The sequence below is a fragment of the Chaetura pelagica genome, unplaced genomic scaffold (genome assembly GCF_000747805.2).
Source record: "Chaetura pelagica isolate M959 unplaced genomic scaffold, ChaPel_1.0 scaffold914, whole genome shotgun sequence".
Lineage (NCBI taxonomy): Eukaryota > Metazoa > Chordata > Aves > Apodiformes > Apodidae > Chaetura > Chaetura pelagica.
In genome coordinates, this window is record NW_009953061.1 from 263,694 (window position 1) to 278,285 (window position 14,592).

Below are 14,592 nucleotides of genomic sequence, written 5' to 3' on the forward strand. Positions count from 1 at the left end.
CAGGCCCTGCTTTGTCAGCGATCGATCTGGATGGTTAACCCCGGCCGGGGGGGGCTGCAGCCTCGGCAGCTCTGCCTGGAGCCAGCTGAGCCTGCGTGTGCCTCGCCGGGAGCCAACTGCTGGCTCCAGCTCTGCCAAGCCCTGCAGCCGGAGCAGTGGTGCTGGGCAGCCCGCAGGAGTTGCTGGCTCTGGCCTTTGCAGGGGCTGCTGCCCTCCACCCTGCCTCATCTGCCAGCAACGCAGCAGGAAAACACCACGCAAGAAGCTGAGTGTGGGCAAAGCACTGCACTGCTCCCCTTCGAGTGAGGGTCAGCACCCACTGCTTTGCCTTAGCAGGCAGTGGGCACCCAAGCCCCTCCTACCCCTTCAGGGACCCCCCCCAACAGGGCAGGACAGGCAGGGCTACAGTCACAGATGTCCAGTTTAAGACATTTTTATTCCTCTGCATGTTACACTTAGTGTTTAAGAAAATACAGGATCCCTTTGGACATTCATACATTTTTACAGGGGAAAAAATAGGTTTCTCTACGAGGGTGGTTATTAAGCTTGGGCATTCCCAGGCAGACTTCAGGGGAGTCCTTGCCCCCCTTGTCTGCCAGGCCAATCCCCTCCATTCCCAAGCATCACTGCCCCAGTGCCCAGCATCCAGGCCTGCAGAGCATAGCTCGTGTCATTGCCTCAAGCTAAGAAAAAACCCACAGTGCCCAGTATTTCCAGTTCCACTTTCCAATAGCTCCTACACTGGATACTGCAAAGGAAGAGCCAGGGACAGGAGACTGACCAGACCACGCACACAAATATGTTAGAGACCCACGTTAGTGTGACTGCCTGTTACAGGGAAACAGGTTAATCCCATTTGCTAGAAACCTAGAGGAAATATAAATAAGGGTTCCCCACACTCGTGCATAGTCACAAACAGCTACTGGACACCAGGCTCACGCTGCCTCCAAGCACTGCCACGTGGAGAGGGAGAGCAGCGAGGCAGAGCTACTATGAAGCTCAAGGCAAGAAATCCACAGGCTTCACGAACAGAGCGCGCCTGCCCACGCGCAGCCCCTCGGCAGGGAGGTGGCACATGCAGCCTTCTCTTGGCAGGACACGTTTTTGTGCTGTGTCCAGGCCAAAGGCTTCCCAAGGGCAGAGTCACCCACATGGTCATGACTTCTAGGCTGCCACAGTGTGCAAGAAATTTGGATTTAAACGTCGCTCTAGAAAGCAGATTGAAAAAAGCAGCTGTTGAGATAAGACCTCTATGACCCACCCAGGTGGGCTGCTACCCAGAGGCAAAGCTGAGGGCCAGGAGGGAGTGAAAGGCTCACTAGACAAGGCGTTAGACAGCGAGCGAGCTACCTCCCCTTGGCAGGGCTGCAGCACATTGGCACTAGCAGCAGAAGACAAAACAGATGTTACAAAAGCTTCTTCCAAGCACCAGCAGACTCCACTTGGTCACAGCGGGGAGAGATGCACATGGAAAAGAAGTGATACTCAAAGGCAAAGGCCTTTTGCTTCAGGACACCAGCACAGCTAAACACCCCCCACCCCAGGGCTCTCTGCCCTTGCCACTAACACCAGCTGCCTAAATTCCTCCTGCCTGAGTCTTGCAGGCAAACCACACACCAGCGCCCACCCTGCTCCAACCTCCCCCCAGCACCAGGCCTGGGGGCACCCCCTGCCCTTTCTGCTGCTGGTGGCTCCAAAGGGCTGGTGAACCTTGTCCCAACCTTAGGCCTCGCACGGAGGGATATAAGGTATGAGCTGTACTGGAAGGGAATGGGGACAAAGTGTCAACAGGAGACATCGTTGATCCAAGTGGTTCAAACTCCAGTCCAAGGCGAGGGGCGGTTAGCTGGTACCGGGAGAGATTTCTGGGAACTCCTTATAAATCTCCAGGATGATCAGTTTGTCCATCTGGCACTGCTGGTCCTCCTCCTCTTCCCCCAGGATGCGCTGCAAGATGCCCTGCAGGTCGGCGAGGCGGTGCTGGTGCTGCAGGTAGGGCGTGGAGCGGATGATGGCGTGCATCAGGGAGAGATACTCCATCCTCAGCTGCCAAGTGGGAGGGGAGACAAAACACAGAGCACAACCAAAGATTTAAAGTGAGATAAACAAGGATGCCAGCCTCCATTACAGCATGAGCACAGAAGCAGCTGCTGCTGCACTGTCAGCCAGAGAGCAACTCCCAGAGGCACCTGCTTTTCCTTAAGGCTCATTAGTATCTATGGAAAACTGCTTTTCTCACAGCAACCCAGTGGTGCTCTGCACCCACTCTCAAACATGCACACATCCTCTGCCCTTTGCAGTACCAAAACAGAGGGATGCCTCCTACTTCTACTACTCACAAAGCCCACGTTCCCAAAGGTCCCTGACAGAGGGATGCAGACCACCAGAAGCCAGGCAGATCCTTCTTCAAACATGCACTTCTACTGCTGTGTGCTGGGAAGGATAAATCTCCCCTTCCTCTTGAGACCCCTGTGTTGACTGAGCACCCAGAAATGTAATGCCCACCCCAGGACTCCACTCTTGCCTGCACTAGCAGGTGCCAGGGAGGGCCAGGACAAACACCATGGCTTTGGGTCTGTGCTCCCTTTTCCCACTGTGTCCATAGGTCACCGTGAGCACCTTGTCTCCTGGGGAGAGATCAGCAATCTGCCGCACCAGGATGTCAATCAGGACCATCATGTCTGTGTGGTAGAAGATGCTGGCCGTATCCTTGCTGGCAAAGATGTCCTGCAGAAACTTCAGCACTGAGTGCGGTGGCTGAGGTTGATGTTTGAAGATACAAACTGGATCATCTGGGGGAGGCAGAGACACTGTGCTAAGCCACACGCTCCCTGTTGCCCCTCACCCTCATCATCTGTGCACATCCCTTCATTGGGCCCTAGAGGCTCTGGAGAGAAGGCTGCCTGTGGCCTGGGCCAGCCAGTCCTTGCAGACCCTCTTCTGCTGGCAGACCTTGGGGCTTTGCACAAAGCTGCACAATCAGGATGGCAGCTCTGCAGGGTACCAAGCTGAGACCAAGCTCATTAGCGTTAGCATTAATCATTGTTTATGTTTCACCTACCATCCCATGTGAGAGCTCATTAGCACCTCACCTCTCAGGACCCCCTTTTTTTGTGCAACAGCTACCAATTTTCTCCCCAGTTTATTAAGTCTGGTCCAATGACTCCTCAGAAAAGCCCATCAGAGCCTGTACCAGAAAAGAGCTTTCACCATAAAGAACAGGCTAGTACCATCCAGAAGCAAGAAAAGAAACACCTCACAGCCTGTTCTTTTACATATCCCTGCAGACCCCAAGAGGGGCTCTGGGACACCAGAGCCCCCCACCATCCACCCTGCCCACCAGTTGTCAAGGCAGACAAAAGAGAAGCATCTTCATTAGGCTCTGGCCGCCCTCTTTCTTCCCCCAGCCCCTCACAGTAACGTGATCCCTGCAGGGAATCTGGCAGGGAAAGGGCTAAACAAAGGCTTTGGGAGGAGGCCAGACAGAAGAGCAGTGAGATGACGGCTGCCCTCGAGCTGATACAGTGTGGAGACAGTGATTTGTAACCCCAAAGAGAACTAAAGCCAGAGGAAGATGAGCTGTGAGCATCACAGGATGTCTTATTTACCAGCAAATCAACAAAATGCATCTCAGGGAAAGCCCCTGTGCTCCAGCAGGTATTAGAAAGCACAATAGTGGCATGAGGCACAGGCAGAAATACCTGGCACTGCTCTTCCTGTGGAGATCTCCAGCTTTCTAGCAATCTGCTTTACAAAATCTCTTCACGTACAGTGGATTTCACTCTATGCCTGAAGCAGACACAAGGCTAACCCTCTGCTGGCAGTTCTGAAATGGGAAGTTCCACTCTAAGCATTTTGGAAGGCAAGACTTCCCTCTGGATTTGTGCCCTGCAGCAGATGATTGCCAGCACGGGCTGCAGTTTGTGTGCCAGAGCTGATGGAGTTCTGCCTAAGGACAGGAGTGCCCCATGACCAGCCTTCTCCCCAGAAAAGAGCTTGCCTACATTGCAGCCAGCCATGCCATGAGATGGGGCTGATCTGACCCAGAAGTACAAGGGGACCAGTTTGCATGGAAATGCCAACTCAGAGGCCCATTCTCTCTTCCTAGCTGCCAGAAGCATCACTTTAGTGCAGCTTCATCCTCAGCAATGCAACCTGTCACCCTCACCAACTCACCAGGAAGCAGCATGTCCTGAGTGACAGGCAGCTACCCGCGTCTCCAGCACATCCCACCCCTTAACGAGCACCAGACCCATCTCCATGAGCCACCATTAGATGCACAACCTGCCAGGCATGGAACAGTGACACCAACACTCACCTCCCCTGTTCAGTAGAAGCAGCAACTTTTCTGTGAAAGTCTTGACATTCGAGTGCTTGCTTATTGTAGTCATGATCACACTGTGTTCTGGAACTAAGGAAGAAATCTGTTCAGCACATCCCTTTGTTTTCTGAAGACCATGGTAGGAACAAAAAATAGTAGGGGGTTCCTATTTCACATCAATGCTCTGTGGAGTTTTGGGGAACCACAGTCTACCAGGGCTATGAAAAGTTCCAGCCCACAGAGTGGGTGAGCAAGGAGAGGGAAGGTGAAATAAATTTGGAAAGAACACATGAAATACCAAGGACTTTGTGCTTTCTATGTGCCTCTGACTGACATGCAGGCTGCAGTCCAGCCAGCCAAACACTCTGAAATACCTTGCAAAAGCTTTATCTTGTGAAACTTTACCTCTGCTCACACCACTCTGAAGCCAAGGGCTCCACTCCAGTATCTTCATACTTCACATCAGCAGTGCCCTACTGGAATTTATTACCTTCTCATAAAAAGGGACATCCAGGTCACAGGAGCATGCCAGAAGGGGGAAGTTGTTCTTCCCAGCACTCGGCACGAGGCCATGCAAGGGAAGGTGCTGAAGACTTCTAGGAAGTGTCATGTAGCTGCTCTGGGGGCAATTTCTCGTAATTAAAATACATTCACCCTGCCAGACTTGATACATGTGTGAGTACACAGGTCCAGAAGCCTCCAAACAGCAGTGTGGCTATTTCTGTGGCATGGGACTAGCAACCCTACAGTATTTCACAGGCTGCAAAGTGCTTTACGATCCTTCACACTGAAAAGCATTAATATATATTTTTAGGAGAAGGCCTTGCAGATTCAATTTACAGATGTTCATATTTAACTTGTGAGAACAATAGAGTTTAATTCTGGAGTAAGTACTTCTAAAACTGTTAGTCTTCCATACGAAAAGCTTACCAAGTCAGACCAAGATACCACGACCAAAACACCACCGCTCCCCATAGTAGCTGTCTAAAATCATCATAAGGAGGAAAACATGTAGCCATTGCTTTATCTGAATATTCCATCAGCTTGAAGCAAGTTTGGTTTCATGGGCTTCAGGTATAAGGGTGGTTTCTTTGTAACTCAAAGTTGTTGGAAACATGATCATTACGATCTCCAGAGGTCCCTTCCAACCCCTCACATTCTGTGATTCTGTGATCACTGAACTGTATGATAGAACAATCTTGCAGATAGAGGAATAAAAATCCAATTCACTAATAAGGAACTTGAACATCATTTAACATGTTCTTATCATCACAGAACAAGTCACTGCTCTTGGCTGCACCCCAGGTGGGCAATAGCTCCCCAGAAACACACTGCCTGTCATGCAATATTGCCTAATTACTGCAGCCAGGAATCACACCAGTAACTGTGAGAAGTGGTAATGAAGGAAAGCAGCAGAGACCATATTTAATCAGTCTCTGTGAAATCAACTTTCACAAGAAATTAGAAATTTTCACATAAATTTTAATGAAGCGCAACTCAAAATAACAGGTAAATTACTGGACATGTCCTTGCTGCTTTATCCTCCCGTCTCTCCCCAAAGCTAAGGATAAAGCCATGAAGCAGAACAAGAGAAATTAATTGACTGAAGACCACTGGAGTAACAGGAGATTTTGTGTTAAAGAGTGGCCCCTCATAGCAGGACCTGGAACTGCTCTCCAATCTTCCAACAAGCTTCAAAATTCACAGGCAGCAAGAGGGCAATTGCCCTTCTCCAGGGAGCAGCCCTGTTCTCTGGTCTCATGGAGCTCAGCAGGGGAGGGAGGACAGAGAACAAAGGCACTCAGGAGACAGCACAGCTCAGGCCAATGCTGAAGAGCCTGGCCCAAACACATGGGCACTGAATGAGTTTCAAGAGGTGCAGCCAGGTAAGCAGAAGGTTTGCCAAGACCTACAGAAGGCAGAGGACTTTCCTTCTGGCCTGGCACTGAGGAATGCCCAAATCAGCTGTGCCTATGATAACCCCACTCATGTTCTGCAAGAGCAGCCCAGAAACTGCTTTGAAGTACTGAGAGAAACGAGCTGGCCTTCACAGAGCTGAAGTGCCCCCCACAGTCAGTTGGCTGGACACCAGCTCTCAGGCTGCTTTTTCCTCTAGGGTACTGTACAATGAACACCATGTATTGAGAGAAGCTAGGGGAGCTAGAGAGGTTATCACAGCTCCTTGAAGTTCTAGTGAGATTCTCCCTCCCCATTCTTCACATCCTCACTGGTCCTGACCACTGAAATCCTGCCAAGGCAGGGCTGAACCAAACCAACCTGGAATGTGGAGATTGAACGCCAGAAGGACGTTGACAAATAAGTCAGGCAGCTGGTCAGTGGTGTCTGAGGGCAGCCCATCCTCAATCACATCCAGTAGGAACTGCACAAACTGAGAGTTGAGATGTTCTGCACAAGGAAAAAGAGGGGCATTCACAGCACCGTGAAAATAAACTGAGCAACAAGGGACCACACAAACCACTTCTCCATGCATTTATGCTTAAAAACCATTAGTGGAGCAGCAGTGTCAGCCTCCAGGGAATTAACAACCCTGTAAGCAGAATAGAGGGACCACTGAAGTGTCTTTGGGTGAGAGAGAAGTGGCTCAGAGAACAGTCCACAGTGCAGGGGAACACTGAAAGTTCGTCCCCCATTGGCAATGTTTTTGGAGTAAATAAAACACCAAATGCTGCTCTGGCTGTTGTCTCAGCACCACTGCTGCCAATGAAGATTTCAGGAAGGAAGAGATTTGTATGCTTGACCACTGGTTTAACCCATCTATTTAAAAAAAAAAAGCAATAATTCAGATCACTAGTAACAACCCATTTTTCAGTTTAGCTATTAGGAAAGTTCAGGAGCTCATGCAAATAAAACAACCTGCAGGAAATAACTGCCAGGGTTACACGAGGAGAGAAGAGCAGAAGGTGTGGAGGCTCATTCTACAGTCTCTACTGTACTGACTTAAATCTTGTATGTGTTTACCAGAATGTTAAGGTGAAGCTGCTGAGGAGATGCTCATAGCATCTCTACTGCATTTCTAGGAAAACTGAGCCCAGAGTTTCCCAAGAAGGGGAACACAACCAGGGGAACACAACCAGGCCAGGGTAAGAAGCAGGCAGGCAGTGCTTTCTGGCTAAGACTGAAATGAAAGAACAAAGGATAAAACAGGCAGATCTGGGACAATTGTACTTCCCTGTTGACTGCAATGCCCTTAATAATCTCTGCCTTCTCTAAGAGCTTGAAATACACAGGCCTGCACCATTCCACTGGAAGGGAGACCAGGAAGAGATCTCATTATGCAGCCGACAGCTTCAGTGGGTGTTTATGGACCGATCTGGGCTCTCAGCCTCATCAGCAGACAGAACGTCTCCAGGACAAGCAAGATGCTTTCACACAGGACAGAGGTTAAACAAAATGCTGCTTGGTCACAGTGCTGGCAAATCCACCTCCTCTGCATCATGGCACCAGTCCTACACTGCTCTAACTCCCTCTGGAAATCTGGCATCTCAGCCCAGTTTTTCAGCACCCAGGCTCAATCAATAAAGAGCAGACCCTACTCTCACCCTGCTTCTGCTGGGCTTTCCCCTAGATGTCCCCACCTCTGCCACCAGGAAAGGTCCCTTCCCTGTGCCTGCTAGCACACCCCAGATGTCCCATCATCATGTCTGCTGTCCTACCAAGCCATGAGCACAAGCTGCTCTTACCATAGTGGTGATATGGCAGAGGCTCCCCCATGGAGAACATCATTGCCAGCACCAGTGCCGAGTAGCACATCTTCTGATGATCTGCAAGATAAAGTACCTACCATTAGAGGATGCAAAACACTGTACCCCAGCTGCAGCTGGGAAGTCACACGTTTAATACTGACATTTAACACTGATTAGACTGCTCCTCGATCCTGTATTTACTGAGCTATGAGGGTGTTTTCTCCCGTTTAGGCACACCAGACACCTGCACCATGCATTTCCAAAGCAATTTAAAAATAATCACAACAGTTCTCGTGTTTTTTTCCCCTCCACTTAAGAGGATCTGGGCAAACTTGATCTGAATAATCAAAAGCCTCCCCTGCACAGTCCCAGGATACATCCCATAGTTATGTAATTACTGAACCCAGAAAAAGCAGCCATCTGGCCACCTTGAAATACCGCCTCTTCCAACCAACACCACCCCCGGACCGCTGTGCTGCTCGTTACTGTCTCTGCACTGCTCTACTTTTGCTACCTCAGCTCTGCCTAGAGGTACAAGAGGTCCCTGAGGAGACCAGATCACTGCTCATGACTCAGGCTGTGCATCTGCCCACCTCCCAGGCCATACATGTCTCCAGTATTAATACTTCCCACAGCCTGCTAGTCCAACACAATTTTTGCTGGCAGCAGCTGTACGTGAATACTCCACAGAACCACAGACAGTGCCTTTCCTGAAATTTAATTAATGAATATACCTCAGTAGATTATTTGCAGAAGAAAAAAAAAGTCATGGAATAGGATCTGTGTCATAATAAAATGTAGCCTCTGTCTAGTTGAGCAAGGCCAAGGACTATAGAAAAAGGAGTATTATTCTTTTGGAGTAGGTTATCACACATACTGGCTGAAGTTCAGCTGCATCTACCAGAAAGAGCCTGGGGACACTTAGAAGAAAACGGAGGGGGCATTTATAAAAGACTGACCAAAAGTACTTTTCATTAGAGGAGAAAGTCCCTTCAATGTATGATGCTCCTCCCAGCAGTACTGCTTACCTGGACAATACGTGGTGGTTCTAGTGCCTCCTCCAACCCTCTAAGACATTTCAATTCTCTATGCACAAATCAACCCATCTTTAAGCATCTGCACCCAGCAGTGTGGTTTTACTGCACAGGTTGATGCCTTCACTGTCACCAGATACTCCTGGGCTTGGCCAAAGGACTTGCAACACTTGGCAGCTCTCAGATTTACTGTTAGCATGGGGGGAAAAATACTGGAGATTAATTCCAGCCTTGTGACCCTGGAAGGTCAACTCTGTGAGCAAAGCTTCCATAAAAAAGGAACAAGACTTGGTCAGAACTTCACAAGATGCCCATTCAAACAGCAAATATTTTGCTTAGAATAGAGCATTTGGGGCTTAACCAGAGATACTACAGCATTAACAAGATTAAGAGTTTGTATGAGAACACTCTAAACCATGTGGCGACAAAGGAAAGCTGGAAACTTCTGTGTCCTCTTGATAAACAAAGAGTGAGGATATTTAATGACTTCAATACAATTCATACTTATATAAGAAGCCAGAATCTGACAAGCTGTTCAACAAGATTTCCTTATTCTTTCCTCCACAGCTTCAGGAGTTTGGTATCAGAGGCAGGATGCTGCAGTAGGTAGACATAGGGACCTGCTGTTACCATGTTCCTAGTAAGGCTTTTGTGACCAAAACACTTTCTCTTATCACACCAGGAGCAATGAAATAATGGTCTGAGAACCAGAAGCCAGTGAGAAACATGTGGTTGTAGCAAATATGGAGGAAGAGATTAATTAGAGTTGGGAGGGTAGTTTTACACATCCTTGGCTCATCTGCCATGAATTGATGTCCATTCATCTCAGTTAACAGCAGACTCTACTACTAGGTGGCTAATCTTATTGGGTTTGCCTAAGGGCACCAAAGCAAAGAAGGGTGAAACCACTCAGAAAGCTGAACTCAAGGAAAATCCAAATTAACCTGCTGCACTTGCTCAGCCCAAACTCTACAAGGTTTTGGAGTGTCTTGGCTGCAGCCAGATTCATTCAAGACTGACCATGCTGAAGAACAGAGTAGTTGCCAGACAAAGCACAGCTTACTTTCCTTCCAGAGCAGCACCAGTGTAAATAGCATTAATACAACTCTCCTGAAGCAGAAGGACTCTGCTGGTGACAGAGTGATAAGCACCACTCAAGTGGCCAGGCAAGGCAGCAGAGATGTGGCTGTTTGCTCACCAGCCTGCACTTCCGAAGCCTGCTGAGGTACTGGTAAGTAAGCTGCTGTTATATATGAAAATCATTTCTCAGAGGCCTTCAAGACTTTGCTTCTAACCTTTAAACACAGCAGTGCAAGATCTGGGCACTGGGAGCAGACACAGCTGTCTACAACTCAAATAAAAAGAGTCCAGCAGCTGACTTGCATGTACACTGAGGCACAACCAGGGAGAAAGTCACCATTACAGAGTGGATTATCCCTCTCTGTTTTCTTTGGAATTGTTCTGGCTAATTCTGCCTCGCTGTAGCTTATTATAAGCTCTTCTAACACTGATAGATGCGCAGACCAGCTGCAGCAGAGGGAAGTGGCTGTCCAGAAGCAGCAAGACCCCAGCATCTGGCAGAAGAACTGGCCAGCAGCCAAGATGCCTGCACCAGCCCCAGGGTAAAGCATCTTCTCATCAAAGGCACCAGCAACCAGGCAATGAGCTTCTGCTTCTGCTGCTCTGCAGCAACAAGCCAGGAGGGATCCCACAGAGCTGCTGCAGCCAGCTCGACGTTTCCCAGTTGCTTAGTGTTGGCACCAATTGCTCGGGCTCCTGCCATCCACAGAAGGGATTAGATATTCCACAGTGTGTCATGGATCAGCTGCTATTCCCCAGTTTCTAATACTAGAATAAGCTTAAGTCATTCTAGGATTCAAGGTCATGTTTTCATGCAAGGTACCTCTTGGCATTTGCTGGCAGGAAGAACCAGAATGGCAGGAGGGAACTAGTAATGCCCTAAAACACCTCTGAAGGACAGACACATTTGGGTCAAGGATGGTCACTGCTCTGCAGCCCCACTGCAAAGGCTGAGGGGACTGGATGCTACACAGATGACGTTTGTGCAAGCGCCTGCCATAAGCTTAGCAGAAGGAAGACAGCACGGGATCAGGGCATGGATTTGGGAGCCTTCTGTAACCAAAAGCAATCTGTCAGCAAAGGAAAAGCAGATTTTCACCCTTCTCTGCACCATCTACTTATAACAGCAAGGAGGGGAAAAACCCCTCACCTTGAGAAAAAGCCAGGGGGAGAAAGGACACTGAGAGAAGCTGCAGGTTGCCAGTTCAGAGGACACAGCAGAGCCACTTTTCACCCACCTCCACTGCAATGCTTTCCAGGTCTCCAAAGCAGAGCTAACACTTGCTGGGATAAAGGCTGCTCCAACCACAAGTGCTATGTTGTGATCAGCAAAGGTGGACTTAAGTCACCTGAGTTAGAGCTTAATGCCTCTAGAGCAGGAGACTGAAGCCAGTTTGAGCATGGTGCAGGAAATACTCACCAGAAAGCAATCTTTATGAATTAGTGATGGATGCACAACCAATTTTATTTTTGGCAGTACAAAATCAGGAGTAATGTTGTCACACAGTCAGAGCCTCATAACCAAACATTATTTGCTGCTTGGGCAGTGAAACCTCAGCCTAGAGAAAAGGCTTCTCATGCATAGCCAGATGAAACACTAACAGTGTGATAAGTTCACTGCATGGAACTGATAAGCACCAGTAGCATAAAGAGAAAGCGTAGCAAACAAAGGCATAATGATTTCAGCCCCTCCCTACATCACTAGTGCCCTGCTCTGAGCTGAGACACTATTTTTCAGGCATTCTCCACCTTTGAAATGTCTGCACTTCAAAGCCTTTAAGCAAAGGGGAGCACAAAGCCTTCTGCAACAGGCTTGATCTTCACATCTCACACACCTTCGCAGAGACCAGATTAGCCCTGTTAGTCCTGTCCTCCACAGTTGAGTTGGCACAGGCTGTGGTGGGATGCTGGGGACCGGGACATCTATTAGGTCCATCCAAAGTTGTTGTCTTGGACATTTACTTGGCTCACATGAAATGGATGTGACAGTCCCTATTCTGCACAGACTTGTCATTCCCTCCTCAATCTCATCACTAAGCTTCTACACAGCCCCATGACACTCACAGCAAACCAACAAGCAATCAGGGCAGCAGGGCTCCAAATATGGGGCTCCAAAAATTGAGATTTGATCCACCTGATCACTCAATGGCTACTTTAAATGTTGACTATGTTTAGCACAAACCAATGGATTTCCAGCATCCCTTTAAGAGAAACTATCAGGGACAGGTCATCCTAACAAGAGGGAGCAGGACCATGAAGCAGAAGGAACAAGAGAGCAAAGTTTGGGTATGGAAAGCCAAGAGCTGGGGAAGGAAGGGCTGTGGCACTATCCTGCAGAGCACCATAATTTTGTTAACAGCACTACCATCTTCCTTGGTTCAGTGGTGGGGAGAAGGTCCTTTCCTTTAACGAGCACACATCTCATTCACCAGCAACAAACAATACAAAGATCTGGTGTAGAAACTGCCTATAAGAAGCTGAAGAGATCTTGAGATCTACAGGCATCTCCTGTCAACATTATGAAACAAACTGGAACAGCTCAAAAATGTGTTTTAAGACATCTACAAGAAGTGATGCATATCACTAATGGCACACTGAAGAGCTAGAGAGCCTTGCATCATTGGACCAAAACCTCCCCTCCTGTGCATTCTCCACTTACAGCTGTAAAACCAGACACCCTTCTCCCCAGAGCACTGGGCACATAGAGCACTCAGGCAGTGATGGGCCACCAGTGCTGCTGTCATTGCCTAATGGGAAGTCACACTCCTGGGGACCTGGGCAGAGTAGCCCTGGCTCACCTTGTGTGTGAGTCTGCATGTCCCGGGCCAGCTCCATGGGCAGCACAGAGTTGACCAGTGTTGAGATGACTGCAGCATCCAAGTTGCACATGGCTCCAAAGCACTTCAACAGCAGCAGCCGTAACGGCACCCTGTGCTCCTGCCAAAACAGTTTGTTAGATCAAGTCATGTCCCAGACGAGGGCTTGCTCTAAGGCAGAGGCATAACTGGCTAGAAGTTCCCACTGTTGGGAAGCTACAGACTCTCCCAGGGTCACAGTGAACCCAGAAGCTCTACTAGCTTTTAACAACAGTGCAGGAGTCCTTTTACCATAACAATCACAACTGAGCTGGCCAGAGGCTGTCAGCAGGCTGCTAGATGGGATAGCACCCAGAGCTCAGACCTGAAATGCCCCACTTAATATGATACAGATCACCAACCTATAGCCATCCCCAGCAAACAGAGATTCCACTTGCAAGGTAGCCAGGATTCTCTCAGCACACTGAGGTTCTGCTAACACAGCTCTCTGAAGGTGCTTCCTGACCACACAATATTTGCAAACCCTCTTCAGCATGTGGTGGTTAACAAACAGGATGGGAACAGCTGCTTCCATTGTGAAACTCTTGGGTTTGTGGTGGGAGCAGAGGGTAAAACCAGATAGTTTTGGGACATGCAGGGATCCAAGACAACACTCAACCTGCAGCTCCCATGAGAAGCAATGCTGCTGGGGTGACCTTCATACTGCAGCCTCAGCCAACAACCCCAGGGTTCAGAGAGCAGGAGTGAGCCCAGCCCTGGCACTGGGCATGAGCAGCCAGGACAGGAGATCCAGCTGCTCTCCACCTGGCCAGATTTCCTCAAAATGCTGGTCAGAGAAGAGCAGGCAGTCACAGTCACCCAGCTCCATTAACCCTGCCTTCTCACTGCTCTCACATGTGCTACTGCACTCAGTGCTGAGCACTGGCTTCAAACAGACAAGTACTAGATGAAAGCTAAATGCCACAAGGCCTGATGTGCTGCAGCTGGGAACTTAGGGACAAGATGGGGACAAGTTTCCAACTCCCTATATCAGCAAGTTCCAGGGAGGAGAGGGGCAAAGCAACTCTGCACAGGCATTGAAGGCAAAACTCCCATTTCTTCCTCCAAATACAGCTTTCCTTCCTCACTCCCAGGGCTTCTACTCACAACCTACTTTCCTAAGCAAAGCTATTTACTAATGCACTAATCAATTAAAAGAGGAGCAGTCACAGCCTGTCAGCTTTCCCAAGGCATCCTCGTAAATCCTTCCCTTAGACATGAGTGATGCTGATTCTGTCCCTCAATGGAGCTAATAAAAGCAGCAAGCTTTACCCTTCCCAGTGCTAGCTACTGCTCCAATGCCTCCAGCACCCTCTGCTCTTCCATACAGCTTGCATGATAGCACTGACATTAGCCAGCATGCCAAAGGTCTGTATGGCAACTCCATATGGTCTACAGAACTGCCCTACCCAGTGGAAACATCATACATACATTCCTCATAGCAATCCTGCTCTTTTACATCTTCATGGAAATCTCAAAAAGAAGAGGTTTGATGCCTTCTGCCACCTTACCATCTGATAATATGCCACAAGGGACAGGACAGATTCAAACTCGTTCTTCTTGCACATTTTCTTGCAAACTTCTGGGTCTGCATCTGT

At 48.9% G+C, this 14,592-nt stretch overlaps 1 protein-coding gene across 1 annotated transcript in view; it reads right to left on the reverse strand.

Annotated features, from left to right (window-relative positions):
• Positions 1-1,842: 1,842 nt before the first annotated feature.
• The window catches only part of NCKIPSD (NCK interacting protein with SH3 domain), a 30,107-nt gene continuing 17,357 nt past the window's right edge, over positions 1,843-14,592 (reverse strand). The window contains exons 7-13 of the mRNA XM_009996678.1: positions 14,506-14,588; positions 12,938-13,076; positions 8,023-8,103; positions 6,599-6,727; positions 4,319-4,411; positions 2,620-2,792; positions 1,843-2,046 (exon numbers count right to left, since the gene is read on the reverse strand). Coding sequence (XP_009994980.1) covers positions 1,843-2,046; positions 2,620-2,792; positions 4,319-4,411; positions 6,599-6,727; positions 8,023-8,103; positions 12,938-13,076; positions 14,506-14,588 — 902 coding nt within the window. The remainder of the gene's footprint in view (positions 2,047-2,619; positions 2,793-4,318; positions 4,412-6,598; positions 6,728-8,022; positions 8,104-12,937; positions 13,077-14,505; positions 14,589-14,592) is intronic.